The sequence below is a fragment of the Delphinus delphis genome, chromosome 3 (genome assembly GCF_949987515.2).
Source record: "Delphinus delphis chromosome 3, mDelDel1.2, whole genome shotgun sequence".
Taxonomy (NCBI): domain Eukaryota; kingdom Metazoa; phylum Chordata; class Mammalia; order Artiodactyla; family Delphinidae; genus Delphinus; species Delphinus delphis.
The window spans coordinates 145,292,844-145,316,841 of NC_082685.1; the positions used below are offsets into that span (position 1 = coordinate 145,292,844).

Genomic DNA, 23,998 nt, shown 5'->3' on the forward strand with positions numbered 1-23,998 from the left:
CTGGTGGCGCAGTGGTTGAGAGTCCGCCTGCCGATGCAGGGGACACGGGTTCATGCCCTGGTCCGGGAAGATCCCACATGCTGCGGAGCGGCTGGGCCCGTGAGCCATAGCCGCTGAGCCTGCGCGTCTGGAGCCTGTGCTCCGCAACGGGAGAGGCCACAGCAGTGAGAGGACCGCGTACCGCAAAAAAAAAAAAAAAAAAAAAAAAAAAAAAAAATTCTGCCTTTATATAAAGTACTTAGATCTGATTTTTTAATGCTTTTATGTGTACAAACATTGAAGAATTTATCCCCATTGCTCACAGTCTGTTTTGCAAGGAACTGATGAACAAGTTTTGTGATCCAACACTCAGGCATAAATCTCAGTTTAAAGAGAAGGTGTTTTTAATCAGTGAAAAAAGAAACTACATAAAAATACTCAATTAACTATTAGTAAAGCATAATGGCTTAGTGCTCAGGCTCTAGAATATGAACCCAATACCACTGTTTCCTAGCTGTATAACTCTATACGTCTTTCTAAGACTCAGTTATCTTTCATAAAATTGGGATATTAACATATTTTAGATTAAATAAGGTCATATAGGTTAAGCCCTTAACAGAGCCCCTGGCACACAATAAACTCTTAATATATTTTATTTGTTTTTGCAAATAATTATCACAATTTTTTCCACTGGACCGAATTGTTGCCATGAAAAGCTCCTGCCCATAAATTGTTAGCACCCTGGGAAGGTGAATTTATCACCTTGCAGTTACTGATGGACTTATTCCAGTAGCGACCAAGGCACAGGAGGCAACATGATGATTCCCAGGACTGAGTGAGCTAACAAGCCATCCTTTCTAGATTGGAAAGGGCTCAGGCAGAATTCTCTTCCTGACACGCTAATTACCACTGTAGCTACAAAGAGCCAAAAATAATTAATATATTTTAGGTTAGACCTGTTCCCTAGAGCAGGAAAAATTTATTTAGCTAATTTAGGCCCAAACAGCCCCATTGCCATTTAATACAGTGGTTCTCAGGCCTGGCTGCCTATTAGAATCAGCTGGAAAGCTTTTAAAACCTACTGATGCCTGGCTCTCTATCCACCCTATTGATTCAGAATAGATGTGATTTGGTCCTGAGTATTGGTATTTTTAAAACTCCTCAGGTGATCGCCATATGCTGCTAGGGCTGAGAACTTTAGTCATCAAAATATCGATGTGATGCTAAAATTATCTTTTACACCTAAATACCTTTGCATGCATAGAGACAGTATCTTTAGCTTGTGATGGAAAAAGAAAGATATTTTGAACAAAACATGAGGGGTCTTGGGTATCTCTCTTGAAACCAGTTAAATCAGCTTAATAGAATAAGCCCAATTCTCTCAGCTTTCCTTTTTCTTTTTGGAAACCAGTTAAGGCTTTTAGAAAGTTTAATTACTTTCTGTCTACACCACACTGAGTTAAGTTTTTAAGCAGAAAAAAATATGTCAAATCAAGTTTACCTTAATAGCCTAAATACAGTTTATCTTTTAAAGATCCAGATTGTAGTTATTTTCAGCTTTTGTTAGTCTTCTTATTCATTTACCACAGTTTTTTCAAAGGGAATTGAACGTGTATTGATATAAAAAGTTACACCATCAGAGAAAAATATATATGTGCCTAATTCATCTTCTTTGTGGATACGAAAATATTTGCTTATATTCATATAAATACTTGTATTTGCTTATACTTATATACTTAGCTGTCTATTTGGAAATTATGATATTTGCCAACATTTTGACATCTTAGATTTGCAGATTTTGTTGTCGAGGAAATTATCGAATGTTGATCAGAACTGAATTTGTTTTAGGAAGTATCTGTCTGTGCCCCTCCCCCAATTTTTTAACTGGTACTGAACTCCTAAGCTGCTTTTTTTCTATTTATTGAATTTTTTTCTACTATTTCGTTTACTTAACTGTATCTACACAAGACCAAGATTTTTAAGTAAAGTGGTATTTACAGTTAAATTATTTTCTCCTTTCCTTTTTTAATCACAAGTACAACATGCGGTAAGCTTTTAAATATATGAGCAGATATTCCCACCCCTCTTCCACCTGTCCCAGCTCTGCAGTCTTACCTGCTGTCTTAAGACAGGCTGCTAACCATCCAACTTGCTCACCCCTTTCTCTTGGTAACCAGTTCTTTGACTTTCAGTTCCTTCACTCGTCCCTTTTCTCCCAGTCAGCAAAGCTTTGGTTTCATTTCTTCCCCAAACAGCCTGGATGCCCTGAACTTGCACATCAGCCATCCCCTAGATTTCTCCTCTCAGCCTCCCATCAACCTCTTTCCCCAGGACCCTGATTCTGACCAACCCAACCACATTGATTTTTTGTTCTGACAAGCAGTCTACTATACACTTCTTAAAATAATAATTCAACTTTGTGAATTTATGCCCTTACAAAGTCAGTGTCTTCAACCCCAGCCGAGTCCTTAACCTTACTCGACAATCTTCCTACCTGCCCTAAGTTAGCTCCCCTTCCCGTTGCTCTCAGAAACTCTCCTGAACCTTCTTTGTTCTCTCTCAAGGCCATTTTGGCCATCTCAGTGATTGACTGAACACCCCAAAATCAATTTCTCTGGGCCAGATGTCTTTCTAGAAGGCCACATCCTATCTCATGGCGCTTAAAATTATGGTGAGGAAAGCACTATTTCTGCTGTCCCGTTTATTAAAGGACAATATCATTTACCTGTTCTCAGTTAAGCATAACTGGCATTATCTTCACACTAAAGTTTCATTAGCTGGGAATGAATCTCCTCTTGGAATCAGGCATCTTTCCAGTCTCTACCTTTGCCAAGGGACTGTAGAAAGAAATGATGACATTCTAAGTGGCTTAGGTCAAGGCGCCAGTTGGTATTTCAGTCCTCAGTTACTTGAGAATTTACTAAGTAAAACAGTAAAACTCATAAGGAAGAAATGAGAATTGGTAAGAATACGTATTACTTATTCACTCACGTAGGGCTGAAAGCCTAGTGAAAGACTGGGACCTGACTTCTCTAAGTAATACTCAAGATAGGATGCTCTTCAGTTCAAATGACAGGGTCAAGAATTGATGATACACTTCTGCATGGGAAAGGAAACAGTCATCGGAATAAAGAGGCAACCTACAGAATGGGGGACAATATTTGCAGACCATATATACAATAAGGGGTTAATATCTAAAATGTATGAGAAACTCCTACAGCTCAACAGCAGAAATACAAATAACCTGATTTAAAAAATGAGCCAAGTACTTGAATAGACATTTCTCCAAAGAAGATATACAGATTGCCAACAGGTATATGAAAAGGTGCTCAACATCATTAAACATAGAGAAATACAAGTGAAACTCATGAGATATCACCTCATACCTGTTAGGATGACTATCACCAAAACACAAAAGATAACAAGTATTGGTGTGGATGTGGAGAAATTTAAAACCTGTGCACTGTTGGCGGGAATGTACAATGGTGCAGCCACTATGGAAAATAGTATGGAGATTCCTCAAAAAAATAAAAATATTTATTTTAATTAAATTAAAATATTTATTTTTAAATTAAATTTAAAATATTTAATTTTTACCCTATGACCCAGCAATGTCAGTTCTGGGGTATGTATCCAAGAGAATGAAATCAGGATCTTGAAGTGACATCTGTACGCCCGTGTTCATAACAACATTATTCACTAGTCAAGATACGGATGGAAACAACCCAGATGTTCATCAACAAACGGATAAAGAAAATGTGGTATATACATACCATGGAATATTACTCAACTTTAAAAAAGAAGGAAATCTTGACATTTTGACAACATGGGTGAGCCTGGAGAACGTTATGTTAAGTGAAGTAAGTCAGTCGCAGAAGGATAAATGCTACAGGATTCCACTTATATGAGAACCTAAAATAGTCTAACTCATCGAGGCAGAGAAGAGGATGGTAGTTGTCAAGGGAACAGTGGAGAGTTGTTGTTCAATGGGTATAAAGTTTCATTTACGCAAGATGAATGAGTCCTAGAGCTCTGCTGTACAACGTATTGCCTGTGGTTAACAACACTATATTGTGCCCTTAAAATTTTGTGACGAGGGTAGATCTCATGGTAAGTGTTCTTACCACACACGTACACAAAATGGACACAAGGAAACTTCTGGAGCTGATAGATATGTCTATTGTCTTGATTGTGGCAATGGCTTCACAGGTGTTTGTATGAGTCCAAACTCATCAAATTATAAAAATTAAATATGTGTAGTATTTTATATATCAGCTACACCCCCAAGAAAGCTGTTTTTTACAGAAAGAAATAATGATAGGAAATTAAAGGGATTTTCTTTTTTTAAAAAGAAATGCAGCCTGTTGGGAGGCTATCTGGCCGCCTTAGAGGCACATCGGAGGAGAGCCATACTGGATCAGAGCCCCTCTGATCCGGCTGAAGGCAGAAAGACAGTATTGCTGTGGCCCTGTTGCCAGAGCACAGGACGTGGAAGAGAGGAATGTCTGTTCATTTTCCCCTGAGAGTCTTACATTTTATGTTTAGCAAGGAGGACGGGCTTCTGCCTCCTTCGGTTATGTACTCAGTTCGGTGTTGAGTGTGCTGTGCGCAGCTGATGGAGGAACAGAAGGGTGAAGTCTCCACAAGAACCACATACTATGCCGTGGGCCAGCCTACTGGGTTGTGTGTGTTTCCTTCCCCGCCCCTGCCCCCCAGGGATGCAGGCATATATTGCTGGAGGAGAAAGATGGGCTCAAGGTATTTGTTTTTCTGGCTTTCTTTCCTTTTTCCTTCACATGTTTTATCCATCCCCTCCTGGTAGAGATTGTTTTTAAACACTTCAGTATGTTGCAAAGTATGTTTCCCTGGCTGGTTCCAAATCAGTGAAGGAATGATGGTCACTGAGAATGGGATTTGTAAAGGTCAGCTTATTAGAGGATGCTCAAGCTTGACGTAAACATATCACTTGTGACGGGTTGACATTTTGCTTATAACCAGTGAAGGCACACATCCAGATAATTTCTTTCTTTTCCATTGTGATTAGTGTTGTTACGTTTTTTTAATCTCTTAGCAGTTTATTTTTCCCAACTGGGTCAAGTAGCACCGTCTTTGGATCTAAAGGGAGTTAGACATGGTTAACCTGAGTAATGGCGCTATTTTTGTCTGTGGGCCTTAATTCTTTAGAATTAAGGTGGAGGGAGGGTGTATTTAAAGACCTAAATGGTTCTTCCTTTCAGTCGATCTGCGGTGGCTTTAAAATAAGAAAGGAAATTATCTTTGAGAGAGAAAAAACTACCTGGGCACCATTCTTCTTCCCAAACAGAAAAGAAAAATCCAATTAATATAATATGGTGTAGGGACTTTGCTGGTAGTACAGTGGTTAAGGATCCACCTGCCAATGCAGGGGACATGAGTTCAAGCCCTGGTCTGGAAAGATCCCACGTGCCGCAGAGCAACTAAGCCCATGTGCCACAACTACTGAGCCTGAACTCTAGAGCCCGTGAGCCACAACTGCTGAGCCCGCACGCCACAACTACTGAAGCCCACGCGCCCAGAGCCCGTGCTTCGCAACAAGAGAAGCCACCGCAGTGAGAAGCCCGCACACTGCAAAGGAGAGTAGCCCCTGCTCGCCGCAGCTAGAGAAAGCCTCCACGCAGCAACGAAGACCCAATGCAGCCATAAATAAATAAATACATAAATAAATAAATAAAAATTGAAAAAATATATAATATGGTGTAGTTTTTCCTCTTTCTTCTACCACTGAAATGTGGTTAAGGAATATAGGCCGTAGAAGAGAGCAAGGAACAAAAGACTTCAGTGGATGTTCACGTGTTTTCCATGACTTTCCATCTGAGTGTTAACGATTCTCTGGTATTTGATGCTACCAAACACCCCAAGTTTAATTACTCTCCTTTTCCAGAATGGGAATTGGATGGGAAAGCCTTGGCCGTATTGGGGGGTGGAGGAGAAGGAACCAGTGGAGAGGGAAGGATGATGACTTGGGAGGACCAATGGACAGAACACTGAGAAGTGGTCAGGTCCAGAGCACAGGAACAAGATTAGGCCTGGCTCAGGGCAGAAATGACCAGTTCCTCCTCTGCAGCTGGAAGAAAGGAGGTCAGGATGGCTGGGATATGGCTACATGTGACAGGTGGTGGGGCTGGGGTCATAGGAGGCTCCAAAGGATCTGCTGATAGGTCTGCAGGTCCGAGATCTCATCCCTCACGGGACTGGAATGGTCTCAGCATGAAGCCAGGTTTTCCCCCAGGGCTGCCAGTTCAGACAGGAACCAGAGAGAATATCCCCAGTGAGGAATGTAAAGGGAATGAACGACTAAGTATAGGTGGAGTCATTCCGTCATCCCTGGGAATCTCATTAGAGAGGAGGGGGCATGAGGTTTGCACATCTGAAAGGGATTTGCTGCTCCACCGACAATGATTCCAAGACATTTTCATGGTTCCACTTTTGGAAGTGTGTTCAATTCTGCTTCTCACTCAGGGGAAATTGCAGATGCATTCAGTGTGTACCTCTTTCCCCTCAAAGCAAGTATTTCCTTTAGCATCAGTGGGTGCTTTGGGTATTCTTCTGGCCACCACCAGGAAGAGGAAACATTTATCTTGTATCTGCCCCCGCCACAATCTCATCCAGAGCAAAATGGGGGGAAGGAGGAGTCGAAAGTCCAGGGTAGGTGTGGCCTCTCCCACCTGAGTCATTCGTCCTCAACCTCTCTTCCCCACAGATGGTCGGCTGTGACTATGAGATCGATTCCAACGCCACGGAGGATCGCTGTGGTGTGTGCCTTGGGGATGGCTCAGCCTGTCAGACCGTGAAGAAGGTGTTTCAACAGAAAGAAGGATCTGGTAATAAACACATAAATAATTGAGGTGGCAGGGGACTGAGAATGAAGGTCAAGATGGAGTGTTACTCTTTTTAAGCAGATTGTGACTTTCACAGAATTCAAAATGGGTATAGCCTTCACTACAAAGGGATAAAAGTTCCTTGGCAGTTTTAGGAAAGGGGTTGAATGCTAAGCAATTACAGGAAGCATCACGTTGCACTAGGGATCTAAGATGGCTTAGTGGCTGTGCACAGGACCAGGTTTAAGAGTGTGATCCGGACTTCCCTGGTGGCGCAGTGGTTGAGAGTCCGCCTGCCGATGCAGGGGACATGGGTTCCTGCCCTGGTCCGGGAAGATCCCACATGCCGCGGAGCGGCTGGGCCCATAAGCCATGGCTGCTAAGCCTGCAAATCCGGAGCCTGTGCTCCGCAACGGGAGAGGCCACAACAGTGAGAGGCCTGCGTACCACAAAAAAAAAAAAAAAAGAGTGTGATCCCTGGAGAGGATCCAGAGCTGAAGGCCAATGGACCGAGACCTGGGGGAGAGAAGGGATGAAGAGCTGGCTGAGGAGGGTGCAGACCTAGGAGCAGGTTCTGTAACTGAGGGCAGAGAAGCCAACAGTGGGTTTAAAGGCAGAAGAGTTGGGGTGTAGCTTCAGGACCAGAGGAGAGGCGAGGCAGGGTTGCTTCAATTTGCTCTTATTCCCAGCTCCTCCCTGTAAGGGAGTCCCAGCCAGTGGTGCCTTAAGGCTCTCCAGGTGGCTTCTCCCACCTAACATGCCCTCCTTACTCACATCGCACTATTCCTTTCCCATGATTACCTTTTTCGAGGTTTCTTCCTTGTGCATCTTTGGGCTGTTGATAATCCTCGGAGCATGGAGAGCCCATCCTCATCCCAAATCAGCTGTGACCCTGCAGACTGTCTTCAGTAAAGACAGTTCCCATGATCCCTTGACACCAGCAGTTGCTGAAGGCGTCTTGGGAGGAGGCTAAGTTAGGCCTGGAGATGATGAAGACAGCTGAGAGCATCTTAGTTTAGTCCCCCTCGTCCCCTCCTCCCCAAGAGGTACCCTGAGACAGGAATTCAGGTACCATTAGTTTGTATGGAGGTCGGAGAATCCTGGGAAACACCAGTAGGGCATTGGAGGCAGTGAAACAGAGAAAGGGAGGCAGCCGGAAAGGGAGTGTCATTAAGCCAGTTATTATATAGGAGCCAGTGTAGAAGTTGTACTTCCAAAGTTTTCCCGCCCAGGAGGGAAGGCGTTGAGAGTACACACCAGCTCCCACTAGCCATTGCTTGACGCTGCTTTGGGGAGGTGGGGGGATCTGGCTGTTAATTCTCTAAATTCCAAGGAATGGAGGTACTGGAAATAGGGTGGCCAGGGGGCACCACCCAGGTAGAGCCAGAGGGGATGGGGCAGTATCCCACACTGGGGCTGGGGTGATGCCTAGGGTGGAAGTCAGATATAGTGGGGCACCTCCCTTCTAGACTTGCTTAACACCCGGGATGAAGTTACTGAGTATGCCCCTGAGTATCGGGTGTGGTCATTAAATGACCTATTTTTCCCTAGCACACATCACCAAAATTTGGACTTAGTCCATTGACTTCCTAAAACTACCACTCTAGACTCCTCTGGCCTTAATTGTCTTCTCTAGACCTCACCAATGCCAGACCCTCTGACCACTGAATCAAGTCCTGGTCTTATTCACACTGACCTGCTTTGTTTTGATGCTGGGAACAAGGGACCACATTCTCTGAGCATTCTGGAACTCTCCTACGACTAATTGTGTCATTTAACTCAGTGCCCAAACCACCAGCCTTGATTCCTACCTCTTTTATTTAATCATAACCAGAATGTGTGTAACTTTTGTTTGAAATCTTTTTATGGAACTAGAACAATTACTGTATAAAATTCACCTTTAATTTTTTATTTTAAATGATACATTTGTATATCTATTGAGTAGATTTGATGCACATAGTAATTTTACGTCTTTTGGCACAAGAAGTTAATTCAATTTCCACTGTCTGATATACCTCACATACAATTTTTCACTTTTACAATTCAGCATGTTGAAAAAAAATCTATAATCTAAAAAGCAGAGGAAAGACACAATGTCCCTGTTTTTCAACTCTTGCTGCCAGTATCCATATCTTTAGAATAGGAGATCCCTGAAATGGAGTAAAAGCAGCAGCTCCCTGGAATTATGTGTGTACCTGACCACCTGGATCCCATCTACTTATTGATTCTGTGTGTTTATGTGCTTAGTTCTTCCGGCTGTAGTTCCCTAGACTCTGCCACTGATCTTTATGGTCAAAAGATTAAATTCATATAGAGTTAGGAATTGACAACAATTACAAGTTATGCTAAAATTACCATCTTAATCCCATAATGAGTCATGTTCTGGACTTTTGCTTGCAGCTCCCTAGGCTCTGTGACAAAATGAAAATGATCATGAACGAATGGAACCCATTAAGAACACTCACAGCACAGGCTGGAGGGCTGTGGCCGCAGTGTGGGTGTAGGGTCTATACAAGCCTGGGCGGTGGGACATGAGACCCTTTTAAGAAGAAATGATATGACTTCATGACTCAGAGTTGCTCCTAGGCTGTTCCGTAAGGTTCAATTTCTTTGCTGTAGATTCAAGAGAAAATAGGGACCTTTCTAAGATTTTAGGGAGGGTGAATGACCTGAGGAGGTCAGTGTCATAGAAAGACTAGTTTGCCAGCAACATACAAAGTTGCCCAGAAAAGGAGAGCCCAGTGCTGGGAACCCAAACATTAACCCAGGTTCAGGAGATAAGGGCCTGGACTAAAGAAGTTCATGTAAAGGGGGTGAGAATCATATAAGAAAACATTCCAGAGACAGAATCAGAGGCAGAAGGTAGGACACAATGATAAAAGAGGACATGGCTTTCTTGAAACCATGTTTACCAAAATACCACCTTACTTGGAGACTGTCCTATGTCATGCTTTCCAGGAAACCTTGAGTTGGAAGGGGTAGGGAGAGTGACTGGACACTTTACACGGGAGTTTTCCCATCAAAAGAGCTGAAAGACCTCCAGGGCTCAGGGCTGTGAGGAAGCATTTAGGGTCAGGAAGGCCCTGTCGGTGTCTATTCCCTCTGCTATGTTTCCACTGGTTTCCAGCAAGAGGATTATGGTTGCTCACAATGTGTTCCAAGACTCCAGATCCCTTACAACCCTCTTTTGAAATAACTGAGGCTAAAACTCCAAATCCAGGGCAGTTTAATTCTCAGTACATCTGCCTGGCAAATGTATCTGTACGTAGCTCTTCCTCGCTGTGACTTGTGAGCAGGTCAAATGCAGTTTTGGATCTGAACCAGACAGCAATGTGTCACTGCTGTCAAGCCAGGCTTCAGAAGATGGACCTGTCTTTCCCAGGAGCCCCCTCACAGAAACCATGGCATCTTGGCCTGCAGTGAGAATGGTCTTGCTTGCCACACACTGACAGCACAAATCGTAAAAAAAAAAAAGACAAGCTGGTAGTTGTAGTTAAATTGCCTGGGTTAATAGTATGACCTCTTTATAAACACATCTTTATTTGAAGTGACAGACTAGAAACCAAATATGCCAGTGGGTAAATCGTTTCTTTTAGAAGAGTTGAATAAGATGCACATTAGCACCAATAATCCATTGTCACTCTTATGATATGTCTTCAGAAGTGAGACCAGTCTTCTGCTCCATCCTCAAAGGCCCTGAATATTCTTTTAGCTCAAGGTGTTCAAGACTCAGTAGTGGGATGGTTTCTCCAGGTGGTCTCCATGGGCCTAGAGGCTCCTTCTTTGAGGTCAAGTTTATGTTTTCCACTTCCCCCAACACTGGTGCAAAAGAATCATGTTTACTGAGGAAAACAGAAGAAAACTGATTTACTGAATGAATATATTCATCGTTCTTAATACTTTGGAGATATTCTTACCAACCCTGAAACTCTGACCTTGACATAGAATGAATATCTCAATAACCCTTCACCCCCTACAACTTTTTAATATGATTCTCATTTCTGTTAAGACCCATGAGGATGAGACATTCAAGGGGATTTTTTTTCATCTCTGTTCTACCAATCACATTTTTTCATTAAAAATGCTGTATTAGGAGTTGGTTAGCAAAGCCTGGTTATAGAGGTGTGTGTGTGTGTGCGTGTGCGTGTGTGTGTTGTGCGTGTGTGTGTGTGGCCGTGTGATGTGACATAGATTTCTTCCTCTCTTGGGAACTCAGTTTCCTCATTTTATAGATAAAGAGATTGATGGTCATTCCCTTGCACCTAAACGTCCATTAACAGTTGGCTTATTAAATAAATGGGTTTATGTCATTTTGGCAGTTATTGAAATGCTAAAAAAATGTGGAAAGATATGGAAGGTATATTAAATTTAAAAAGCAATAGTTAAAATAGTTCACATAGTATGATCTCACTTGTTTAAAAAAGTATGTGTATGTGTGTTTATACATGCAAAGAAAGGTTTTGGAAGAGAATCCAAGAAACTATTAACTGTAATTATCTTTGGGACATAGGACTCTGGGTGGAGGGCAATGGAAACTTTTACTTTTCATTTTATACTCCTCTCTATTGTGGGTTATTTTGTCATGTGTAAAGGAGTCTGGTGGCTATGTTATGGTTCTTTTCAACTCCAAACACCACAATTTTATCTTTTGGGTTCCTCTTAGGTATTCTTTTGCAAAAATATATTACAAATATGTATTGCTTTTGCTCATGACTAAATCTGCCTCTGTTTACATCTTCTTTCTACAAACTGTTCGGAAGCAGCAGTTATATTCAATGAAAGCTTTTATTTTCAATTTGATGTACTTCGCCTTTTGATAAGACAGAATCTATACAAAATATTTCTAATTTTAGATTTTCTTAAGTGGAAGATAAAAGGCAAACTCTTTTGGGTTTTTTCCTCATCTAGTTCTCACTGTTTTTTGTTTTGGCTTGGTTTTTTGTTTGTTTTTAAACAAGGCATATGGTGGTTGCCATATTCTTTAATGCTAGTTGACTTTATGCATGAGCTCTGCTATGAGAAGCTCTGCTATGCTGCGGGGAGCAGTGCTCCAAAGGCATTTTAAACAGTTGTATCACCCTCAATTACATGTGATTAAATATTTTCCCTGAGCTAGTTGTAACTTAATAGTTTCAATGAGCTGTCTCAGGCAAGCGTGTGAGGGCCCAGTGGAATTTAATCAAGTACTTCAGGCCCCATACATCGCTCCTTTAGATGGGAGCTGCCAGTTCGAAAAAATAGAGCTGAGGTTGTGGCCTGTGCCCAGCTTCTGAGTAAATCGTTCCTGCTGGCCAGACGTGGGTTTTAACTCCCAGGAGCCCATGCTATGTTAATGTCTGAGGGAAAGAGAGCAGTCAGGGCACTTTTAGGTGACAGAGATGAGGGTATGTTTGTTAGTCAAAAAAAACCTTAGTGTATATCCAGTGGAAAATGATCAAGGTCTTAAAATCAAGTTTTGTATGGAAAAGGTAAAGGAACAGAGAAAATTTAGCTGGGAGGGACGTCAGACATCATCTCATTCAAGCTCTCATCTCATTCAACGTCCTTCATTGTGCAGATGACATTCAAAGAAGTTAGATAAGTCAATGGACCTCATGGAGCTCGTTCGTGGCAGTGTAGAAACTAGAATCGGATGTCTGACTCCCATGCCCCAGTACTCCTTGTCCAATGCCAGCCCCAGCGTCTTTCCATTCTATCACAGCTATGAGATGACGGTTCTTTTGAAGCATAAACAGGATGAATGCATAAAGGGCTTAGCCTAGAGCCTGGCAAAGAGAGGAAGCCATTATGTGTTCACTCCATTTCTCCCCAGTAGGTCTCCTACCGTAACAACCAATAAGCAAGGATAAGACTGTAGCTAGAATTGATCATGGTCTTTAAGTAGATGTCCTCTGTGCTTTTTCAGAATGTTGGATTAGAACACATGAGAACAACATAAGTTTATGTTTCATCAAAACGTAAGAAAAAATGTGAAAAAAAACCCTTTCTAATGAATATAATTGTCCAGCAATATAAAAAGCTGTGCTCAGAGCTGAGTTTCTCATCACAAGCTGTATTCAAGAGCGCCAGGTGGCAATCAATCCATGATTCCCTCCAGAATTCTCTTAATGAATTTAAGCTATGATTAAATTACTTCTAAGAGTCTTTAATTTTCAGGCAATGAGGGTGAGCGAAAGGATGTAGCCGCTGCAATGTTTAGGGAGATTAATCTGATAGCAACAAATGCAGAAGCAGAAATGCTAATGGGAAGCTGGCTAGGGGCTGTAACGGTTTGAACTGTCAACAGAAAATAAATGCTGGATCAACCACAAAAGGTTCAGAGTTCAATCTGCATTTATTTCACCTCTCCTCTCATAAAACTGATTACATAATGAGTCACAAGGCTCCTGAGAATTCTACTCATGGCCATGCTTTTAAAGTTCCCCGTAATTAGTGCATCTGCCAGTCCCAGTAACCACCCAGCAGGAAGACAAGGGCACTAAACTGATGGAGATGCTGGGAAGGGGATGCATGATGAGTCAGAAACAGACTGTGTTTGTTCAGCTAAGCTTGCATGCCTCTCTTCTCTCCTTAGGTTATGTTGACATCGGACTGATTCCAAAAGGAGCCAGGGACATACGGGTAATGGAGGTTGAGGGAGCTGGAAACTTTCTGGCCATCAGGAGTGAAGACCCTGAAAAATATTACCTCAATGGAGGATTTATTATCCAGTGGAATGGGAACTACAAGCTGGCAGGGACCGTCTTTCAATATGACAGGAAAGGAGACCTGGAGAAACTGATGGCCACAGGTCCCACCAATGAGTCAGTGTGGATCCAGGTAATGCAGAAGCAAAGGAAACTGCTGACGTGTGCACTACTTAGGATCTTTCTAATTTTCTTTACCAAGGTGTTTGCTAGGGGATATTCATTAAGAATCCTTAGGGGCTTCCCCTGGTGGCGCAGTGGTTGAGAGTCCGCCTGCCGATGCAGGGGACACAGGTTCGTGCCCCAGTCCGGGAAGATCCCACATGCCGCGGAGCGGCTGGTCCCGTGAGCCACAATTACCGAGCCTAGGCATCCGGAGCCTGTGCTCTGCAACGGGAGAGGCCACAACACTGAGAGGCCCGTGTACCACAAAAAAAAAAAAAAATCCTTAAACCTTCTCTTAGCAAGGAACAGGGAGGGAAGTGAGATATTAGTTTATGCTGCTAATCCTTTATTGCCTAAAATTGGCAAAACCCTTGTGATGAAATGCCACAGGCCCTAAAATCATCTGTTGAATTTAGTTTCCAGTATAGTTGGCAGGCTATTTATTTCAGAGTGTGTGTTCCTCAGGTATAAAAGGGATGCTACCAGTCTATGTCAGCCTGGCATGAGTTTCCAAACAGCTTTCCAGCAGTGGTGATGAACTGACATGGTTCTTTCACATGTTATCATGCGGTTGTCCTCAGGCAAAAGGTTTGACTTCGTGAAACTCCTGGAGAAGAGAGGGGTAAAGACGTAGCATGTGCTCTTCAAAGGCACAAGTGATTTGTCTTTCATACTAGCAAAGAGCTGTAGAAAAGGAGCGGGGTAATTATAGCAGCAGAGCAAGGCAGGTTGGGGCTGATGGATGGCCCAAGACAGTCACATCTAACTATAATTCAGAAGTTAGAAGGAAGTCATTTCAGAGCCAGAGATCAGAGCATTCACAGAAGCTGGAGGTCAATGCTTGACAGCTATGATCCGTAAATGTCAGGAGACCTTACATCTTATAGGCCCGCCCCATGGAGCAACCAGTCTACCACCTCTAAGTGTGAGATTAATCCATGTCAAACATGTGGTAAGTAGATTGCCTGCATGAGAGGGAAGTGAGGGGAGGGTCCCAAATTCTGTCTCCAATTTTATGCCTTGGCTAAAACCCATGACCATTTTAATCCCAGAACTATATGCTTTCAAGAAAACTAATCAGCCTGAGAGCTAGAGAAGGGCACCATAAAGCAACAACAACGGCAACAAAAGTTACTGTTTACTGAGTGCTAGCTATATGCCAACACCGATCTAATCATATCTAGTCACATTACTTTCGTTTGTTTAACCCTTAAAAGCACCCTATTAGTCATGCTGTGATTATCCTCACTTTGTAGATGGGGAAAGTAAGGCACAAAGAGATTAAGTAACTTACCCATAACCACAAAGTTAGCACATACGCAAGGGCACAAGGTGACCTACCAGCCTATTGTTGGAAAGGGCACTCTGGTCATTCCCTCAGAGTAATTCCCGTATGATTAGGCCTCCCATGAATACCCATGAGAATTCAGTCAAGAAATAATAGAATAGGAGCAGATTAACTATAGACATATGTAGACATGCAGGTGGAAGTATTTATGTAATGATATGTATTCCAGTGCACACCTCCATGACTATTTTAAGATGATAGACATTGTACAGCATTTTTATATGACTGTGGTTTGCGGTATAAAGTCACAACAGAGTTTGACATGACCCCGCTCTTGTCCTTTAGCTTTTATTCCAGGTGACTAACCCAGGCATCAAGTATGAGTACACAATCCGGAAAGATGGCCTTGACAATGACGTGGAAAAGCTGGTGTATTTCTGGCAGTATGGCCGCTGGACAGAGTGCAGTGTAACGTGTGGGACGGGTGAGAACAGCTCCTCTCTCTTTGAATCCACGTCAGTTTCAGAATAGGCCATGGAGGAAGTTTAAGCCAGCAGTTCGCACTCTCGCCCCTAGGTCTGCAGGGTTCCACAAAGATGGCCCAGGGGCCTCAATAGGGAGTAAATGTGTTGGTCATGGTCTAAAGAAAGAGGCACTTTTTCTTTTATCAGGTTTCCATACTGTCCTTCATGAAAGGTTTTGTTTGCAGAAAGGGTTACATGTCTTTTTTTAAAAAGCAGACCAGAGGGGCTTCCCTGGTGGCGCAGTGGTTGAGAGTCCGCCTGCCGATGCAGGGGACGCAGGTTCGTGCCCCGGTCTGGGAGGATCCCACGTGCCGCGGAGCGGCTGGGCCCGTGAGCCATGGCCGCTGAGCCTGCGCGACCGGAGCCTGTGCTCCGCAACGGGAGAGGCCACAACAGTGAGAGGCCTGTGTACAGCAAAAAAAAAAAAAAAAAAAAAAAAAGCAGACCAGAAAGGTTTATAACTTCTCTGGTTGAGGACATAAGGACCACAAAAGTCAAACCACCCACCATAGGTATCCTTTAAATCATGGCCAAATCCAGACCATAACTGTCTCTCTTAATTCCTAGCCCAGTGTTCTTCTGTCTCCAATTTACCAGTTTTTCATAGCTACAAGAAAAACAGTTTTCTCTCATAAATCAAGCATTGGAGAGCTTCCTTTGCTGTCAAGTGTGTCAGGATGGGACAAGTTCTGCTATGGTAACAAAGAAAACAAAATCTTAAGAACACAATGAAGGTTTATTTTTAACCCAGTCTAAATCTGGCACAGATTAGATGGCCTTGCTTCCTCTTGTAGCTGAGACATCTGAAACTGCCCCACAGGGGAAGGGAGAAATTGAAGAGGCAGACTGGCCCTTAACAACGGCCTGGGCCTGGAGTGACGCAAACCACTTCTGCTCACGTTTCATTCGTTGGCCTCAGCCCTGTGGGCACAATCCAGCTGCAGAGAGAGGCTGGGAACTGTAAAGGAGTATGTGTTTGTAGAGTGCGGACTCTTGTGGCCGCAGTGCTAGATGAACATTTCTGGGGCCTCTGGGGGCAGGGGTCGGGGCTGTTCTGGTACTTGCGGCTCTTCACTCATTTGGGGGCTTTAATAGTAGACTCAGCCTCTCTTTCTCCTTTTGGATCCTGTCCAAGTCTGTTCGGGAACTTTCTGCTTCTATTGTTACTGCTGCTTATAAAACTAGGACAACTATTGGCTGAAGTACCAGAATCAGCAATGTAGCAGAGGGAATCAAAGTGATGGAGAGAAGGGGTCAGGAGAGCACAGCCTCCACCTCCCTGGCTTCCCTCTCGTGTACTTTGCTCCATTTGTTCACTTGCTCCTTCCACCCGCCCACCCCCACCCCCCAGGAAGTAGTCGTGGAAAGAGATCCAGGGACAGACATTGAGTCGTGGCCCATCAGCCTTGTGAACAACTTTCGTATTACTGATTTCTTTCTTTCCCTCCTTCAGTATAGAAAACCAACAGCTCCCTTTTAGAAATCACAGGAATCCTATGTTCATTTCAAAATGTGTGACATCTTGAAAATCCTGAACCTCTGGAAATCTGTCTAGGTCAAATCTGACAGCAGCCGTAAAGGGCATCAGTAAGAGTCAGCCCTGCTCTTCCCACTGCTGCCGAGGAGGGCTGGGATTTTTTGCTGAGAAGCAAAAGCAATTTAAGCAGAAAATAAGTAGGTGAAAAATATTTCCCTGAGGAGAAGTTGGGAGGAAAATGAGGTCATCAGGACTGTAGTTCACAAATACTTTTACGATTTTGCATCCCTTTTGTTCTCTTTTTTGCAGTGATGTACAGGCTTAAGCTTTAAGTTTAAATCATTTATTCCAGGACACCACGGAGAGAAACTCAGCCAGTCCTGCCTGAGCAGGGCCTTCTCAGAGAAACACGAGATTATCCACCCCACACCCCCTTCTATTTCAGCATGGGCCGGACCCTTTGCATTGCTTGTGTAGTATTTCAGAGCGTGGGAAATACAATATAAATGGCTGATTTGTGCAGTGGTCATAAAGATATATTCGTATTTAGCAAGGAGATGAAACAGCCCTACCAAACAGCAGGCGTTTGGCTTTGATACAGCCTGATCCTTCAGGAGCATCTCTGCCTGACTTGGGCAAATGTCACTCTGGTTATTAAACCTTAACAGATGCTATCGTAGTGCCCATGTGCCTACCTGAATTTCAGCCATGCTATCTGAGTGGCAGTGAGCTCTCTTAATTCTGGGAGAGAAGGATGGCAGCGTATCTACCTTCACGCTCTCAGACATAGAGAATGAAATGCTAATATTCACATAAGGCACTCACTGCTAAATATAAAGATGGAAGACTGCCCGAAACACTGAATCATTCAATGATGTATTTTTATTTCCTTTAAGTTAAAACTTTCTATATTATAAAACTAAGTTAAATATGTTACTGAAAAATTAAAGTCACCACTCTAACATACATGCACTTCGGTACTTTGCTTTATTGCCTTTCAATATTATTTTCTCTCATCATAGATGTATATAGTTGTGTGCATATGGATGTATTTATGTACATATACACATGTTTTCACTTAACGTCATAACGTGGGTACCATTCCATGTGTTATTCAGTCTCCATAGCTATCATTTTTGTGGATACGTTATATTTCACTGGCAAGACAAAACAAAATTCCCTTAGCCGGTTCCTTATTGATCATCATCGTCTGATGAGCATCTTTGGGCCCATGTAAAGAATGATCTCATTAAATTTTAATTTGTAGATGGAATTTCTAGGTTCAAAAAGTAACATACTTATACCAAATGTTAAGAAACTTATTACCACATTGATTCCCATCAATTGATTCCCATTGATTCCCAAGGTTACAAACAGGTAGTAGCAATCATTTTATTTTATTTTACTTTATTTTATTTTGTTATCGTGTTATTCTAGTTTTACACTTTTTCACGGGAAAATATTACAAAGGCCCCAGCAAAAAGGAGAATGCAATAACAAATTCCTGTAAATCAACCACTCAACTTTATCAGATCTTATTATGTCATGTTTGTTTCAATCTTCATTTTTAAAGAGTAAGAAGTTGCGCAAATACACTTGAAGAGCACTGCCTAACTCCACTCCCTTTCCTTTTCCCCCAGAGTTAACTAGGCTCAATGTTTTATTTCCATGTGGGAGAAACACTAGAAGGGAAGGAAAAGAGATAGAAGATCTTGGCAGTGGTCTAGGGAAGTAATAATAGTGGCTTGAACTAAAGCTAAGGTAGTACAGATGGAAAAACCATGAAAATGTGGACATATTTAGGAGCTGTACTAGACTGAACTTAATGGTTGATTCCATTTATCTTTTGATAGAGAGTGGTTTGTGCACGAGGAAGGGTTGAAGGGTGACCCCCAGTGTTCTCCTTCGCATAACTGGCTAAATGGTAGTGTCACTCACTGAAACAGGGAACATGTGACAAGAAACAGATCCCAAGAGGAGTTTATGATTATATGAGTTCAATTAAAGTGCCTATGAGATTTCCAGGTGAAAATGCCCAAAGGCAGTAAGTAACATGCTTATTTTAAAAAGTAGGTCAGTAGACAGTAGGCACTGTCCTAACAAACTTATTTTATCCAGAGTGAACTGTTGTAATTATTTCGTTGTCTTTCTTGGTATTATATTTCTTTATAGATTTTGGAATAGTAATTTACAGGCCTGATTTGAGTGTGATTTCCTTTTAGTTTCTTTTATTTTTCTCTTTCCTGTCCCTTTCCTCCCTTTTTCTCTCTGTGTGCACCCACTCTTTCTAGTTTTTGCAGTTTTTTCCTGACCGCACTGTGGGACCTCATTTCAGGACAGGACTTGCTAAGGTGGTTCAAAATTGCCTCTCCTAGTGACATTGAAAATACGTTAGGAATTATCACAGAGCCAGTCTGGCAGATGGGCTGAGTACTCGCATGAGAAGCTGAGTCCTTACTTTGCAAACTTCCTAGGCCTGAAAGTCATCAAGAGTTAAGGCTCTAAGAAGTTTGTGGTGATGGTGGTCTCCTTCCCATCTCAGGCGGAGCAGTTAAAGCCCTCGTATTTCACGGGGGCTGCGCACATGGCCACCACCCACCACAGCTTCTGGCTGAGAGCCCGGCAAACCCTTCACCTAAGTCCTGCTCACCCTTTTGCCAGGATGTTTACCTACATTTAAGCATTGTGACATTTTGGTCTTCCCTTTTTATATAGTTATAATTTAATATCTTTTATAATTTATATTTTACATATAATTTACATTGTGCATTTGGAGCAAAGAGCTGCTTAAGTATAAATTCAAGAAGATGGGGCTTCCCTGGTGGCGCAGTGGTTGAGAGTCCGCCTGCCAATGCAGGGGACATGGGTTTGTGCCCCGGTCTGGGAAGATCCCACATGCCGCAGAGCAGCTGGGCCTGTGAGCCATGGCTGCTGAGCCTGCGCTCTGCAACAGGAGAGGCCACAGCAGTGAGAGGCCCGCGTACGGCAAAAAAAAAAAAAAAAAAAGATGTAATCAGTCATTGGCTTCTTATCTGGATGAAGGCTTTTGGAGGAGAACCAAAACAACGAGTTCCAAGGGGAAGATGAAGCTCTGCCTCCGCTGGCTCAGTCCTGACCCTGCCAAGGAAGAAGGGCCCGTTGGGGCTTTGCCTGTGCCCGTCCACCCAAGGCTGTCACACGTCTCTAAGTCAACAGCCCTCCCCTTCCCAACCAGGCAGCTTGTGTTTACAATCAGCTTCTTCTAGCAACTCTGTATCTGTTTGCTTCAAGAGAATATTTTGCCTCCACATATGCACCCCTTCTCCTTTTTTAAAGCATGGATTTAAATGAAGATGCCTCCAGGAACGAGGACAAAATGAGTATATTTACAGAAGAATCCAAAAAATACAATTTGAGGGAAAATGCAATAATTTTTGATGAGATGGGTGAAGGACAAGAAGCGAGTTATGTCGATATTGTAGACACAATTTTGTGATTAAATCTGGAAAAAAGGCAGCCTGTTCTTTCTGCTTTTATTTTATTAACAGCTGAGGTAGTTAAAGTTATTTAAAATAAAATAAAATTTGTGATTCAAAAAAAATTCACCAAGATGTTATTTCCTTAGTTTGACTATTTAAACATTTTTATCATCTTTGTTCAAGAGCAGAAATCCATATGAAAAATTGGCAAGAGTATTTTATAAATTTAGCTAACTGTCATCAAAGCCAGCCCACTTATTTTCCACAGCCCACTTTTCCAAGGTAAAGAGGACCCAGAGTATACCAGCAACAGGCCTCTCTCTCCACTAGTGTTCGTTCTTCTGTCCTCTCCACCATATTTGCTTTCACTCCTGCCTTATCTGTGGGGCATGACTCTGGGAGAATTTAGGACTAGCTGTCCCTTGGGAAAGGTTGGAAGGGAATGGAATAGCAAGTGCTACCATTCATTACAAGAGGCTTGTTGAAGAAAATTTACCCTGGTCACCCATCCAAAGATCAACCATGAAAGTGCAACCAATGGATTATCTGTGGAGGAACAGCTGCAGAAATGGCTTGACACAGATGCTGGTCTCAATAGGAAGCTTCAGGACTCCTTATTAAACAAAAAAAATATTTTGGCAAAACCTCAAGATCACTTTCCTAAAAATGTAAAAGCCATAGTTTTGCCCCATGGCAAACCTAGTACTGCAGGAATCTGTCAGTTGTAATATATTCTAACCAGAATTCCCATGTGTCTTATAAAACTTACAGCAATGGCACTACTGTCAGACTGTCATCACTTCTGAATGTGACCTTTGCCAGTTGTGTGCTCTGTTGTCTCCTCTGTGCTGTGTTTTTGGTCTAGAAGCACAACAATGGCTTGCACAAAAGGGAGAACATTTTCTCCTGCCCCACCCTGGACGTCACCCTGCTTGGCTGAATTCTCTTTGGAGCGTAGTCATTGTTCCTTTGTTTAAGGAACGTCACATTCTGATAGGAAAAGGCAAATACTGAAAACTCCACTGACATATATACACTAACATGTATAAAATAGATAACGAATGAGAACCTGCTGTATAGCACAGGGAACTCCACTTCGCTGTACACTAGAAACTAACACAACACCATAAAACAACTATACCCCAATTAAATGAAAAAAGAAAACTCCAAAGACCATGCGAAGCTCCTGGAGATTGCTTGAACTGTTCTAAGCTGCCCTAGAAACTAGATCATGTTCATTAGAAATAAATACATGTAGAACAGATACTTACATCACTGAAACTAGTTCTTACAGAGTCTGACAGTATTCCTAGTAAGGCTCAAAATAATCACGTGCATTTGAGATATGTCCACATATCCTTGCTAAAGCGTGAAAATAACAAATAAGGGCACATATTTTACTCTGATCCTGATGGGTGACCATATAGTGATGTTTAGAGGACAGAGAATCAGAGTCAGATACTTCCTTGACTTTTTAAAATTGCGCTCGGCGCTAATCCGTCTGACTTTGTCCTCTGTAACTGTCAGGTAGGATCAACCAAGTCCAGATATTGATCTCTAAAAATATCTGGAGGATTTTTTTTTTTTTTCGGAATGCGGGCCTCTCACTGTTGTGGCCTCTCCCGTTGCGGAGCACAGGCTCCGGACGTGCAGGCTCAGCGGCCATAGCTCCGGGCCCAGCCACCCTGCAGCATGTGGGATCTTCCTGGACTGGGACACGAACCTGCGTCCCCTGCATCGGCGGGCGGACTCTCAACCACTGTGTCACCAGGGAAGCCCTGGAGAATTTTTTTAATATGTAGGACTTAATAAAAATAGTAGGATTTATTGAGATGCATTTAAACATATGCTGTGGAATGAGGATTATATAGTTTACCACATGCATAAATATATAAAATAAGCTACGAGTGATACACAGTGGAGACCTGAAAACCTTCCAGTTGTACTTCATTAATGAACTAATGGAAACTCTTAGCCCAGAGTAGCTAATCTGCTTTTTTTAGTGATTGCCCTAGAGTTTGCAATATATGTTTGCAGCTAATCCAATCCACTTTCAGATAACACTGTACCACTTCAGTGTTATGAGTACTTTATAATAACAAAATTATAGGCAGTATGAGTACCTTATAATAACAAAATAATCCTGGTTCCTGCCTCTCGTCCCTTGTATCATTTCTGTGATTCATTTCATTTCTATATGTGTACCTAAGCACATATACATATATATCATATATACATAAGCATCATAATCAAAATAATTGAATACATTATTGGTATTATTATTTTGAACAAACTGTTTTCTGTTAGATCAACTCAGAATAGGAAAAAGGAAAGTTTTTATTTAACCTTCATTTATTGCTTCTTTAGTGTTTTTCCTTTCTTTATGTAGATCCAAGTTTCTGATTTTTAATATTTTCCTTTTTTCTAAAGAATTTCTTTTAACATTTCTTTCCTGCAGGTCTATTGGCAATGAATTCCTTCAGTTTTTGTTTGTCTGAGAAATTATTTCTCCTTCACTTTTGAATGGTAATTTCACAGGTGTGGAATTCTAAGTTGGTGGGGTTTTTTCTCTCAACACTTTATTTCACTCTGCTCTCTTCTTGCTTGCGTGAGTTCTGAGAAGTCGCATGCAATTCTTTCTTTGTGCCTCTGTAGGTAAGGTGTTTTTTCCCTCTGGCTTCTTTCAGGACTTTTTCTTTGTCTTTGATTTTCTGTGATTTGAAAGTGATATGCCTAGGTGTAGTTTTTTGGGGTTTTGGGGGGCGTTTATCATGCTTGCTGTTTTGGAGTATCCTGGATCCACAGTTTGGTATCTGATATTAAGTTGCCGAAATTCAGGTTCCTGTGGTAGTCAGCTTATGAGTCTATACTCTGGAAAGTTGGGAAGTTCTGACTCCCTCTATTCACTCGTCTGTCTCTCCAGTCTTGGGAGCAGCAGTTTGCCCTGTGCCCTTTCCTCTCTCATATCCAAGAAGCATTGTTGATTTTTCAGTCTGTTCATCTATTTACTTGTCATTACAACAGAGTGGCAACTTCCAAGTTCCTTACATGTGGAACCTTTAACCGGAATTCTTTCCAAGGTGGCTAATCTAATATTCTCTTATTCTACTGGTCGTCTTAGTCCCTTCCCATCCCATTTTTATCACATGCAGCCAGCAGAGATTAGTCCCTCCCCTGTTTCCAGGGCCTTAGTTTTGTTCCCTAATAGTGCACTTGCTGGGGATTTCTCAGTTGGTTTCTCTGAAGGCTTGCTTTGCTCAACGTACCCTGCAAAATGCTGAATGTTTCCTTTTCTTGTTAACCTTGTGAGTTTTGTGAGATGTTGCAGGCCTCTGACTTTCTTTAAGTGTGTGCTTTGCCTGATTTGTACACAGTGGCTGCAGAAGAGGAGTTATAAGCAGGAAAGAATACTTCTTGATCGTGGTAAATTTTGAAAATGGTTCCTACCTGGTTCCATTAAGCATTCTTCAAGCACCAGCGATGCTCCTGTTTGAGCATTTCTTACGTATTTCTTATATAATTTCTTTCTGACCATGACAGTCAATGTATGTAATCAATTCATTG

General features: G+C 42.2%; 1 protein-coding gene across 1 annotated transcript in view; it reads left to right on the forward strand.

The window, feature by feature from the left end:
- Window positions 1-23,998, forward strand: part of ADAMTS12 (ADAM metallopeptidase with thrombospondin type 1 motif 12) — a 378,709-nt gene that overhangs the window by 259,664 nt on the left and 95,047 nt on the right. The window contains exons 14-16 of the mRNA XM_060009627.1: window positions 6,719-6,839; window positions 13,411-13,655; window positions 15,321-15,459. Coding sequence (XP_059865610.1) covers window positions 6,719-6,839; window positions 13,411-13,655; window positions 15,321-15,459 — 505 coding nt within the window. The remainder of the gene's footprint in view (window positions 1-6,718; window positions 6,840-13,410; window positions 13,656-15,320; window positions 15,460-23,998) is intronic.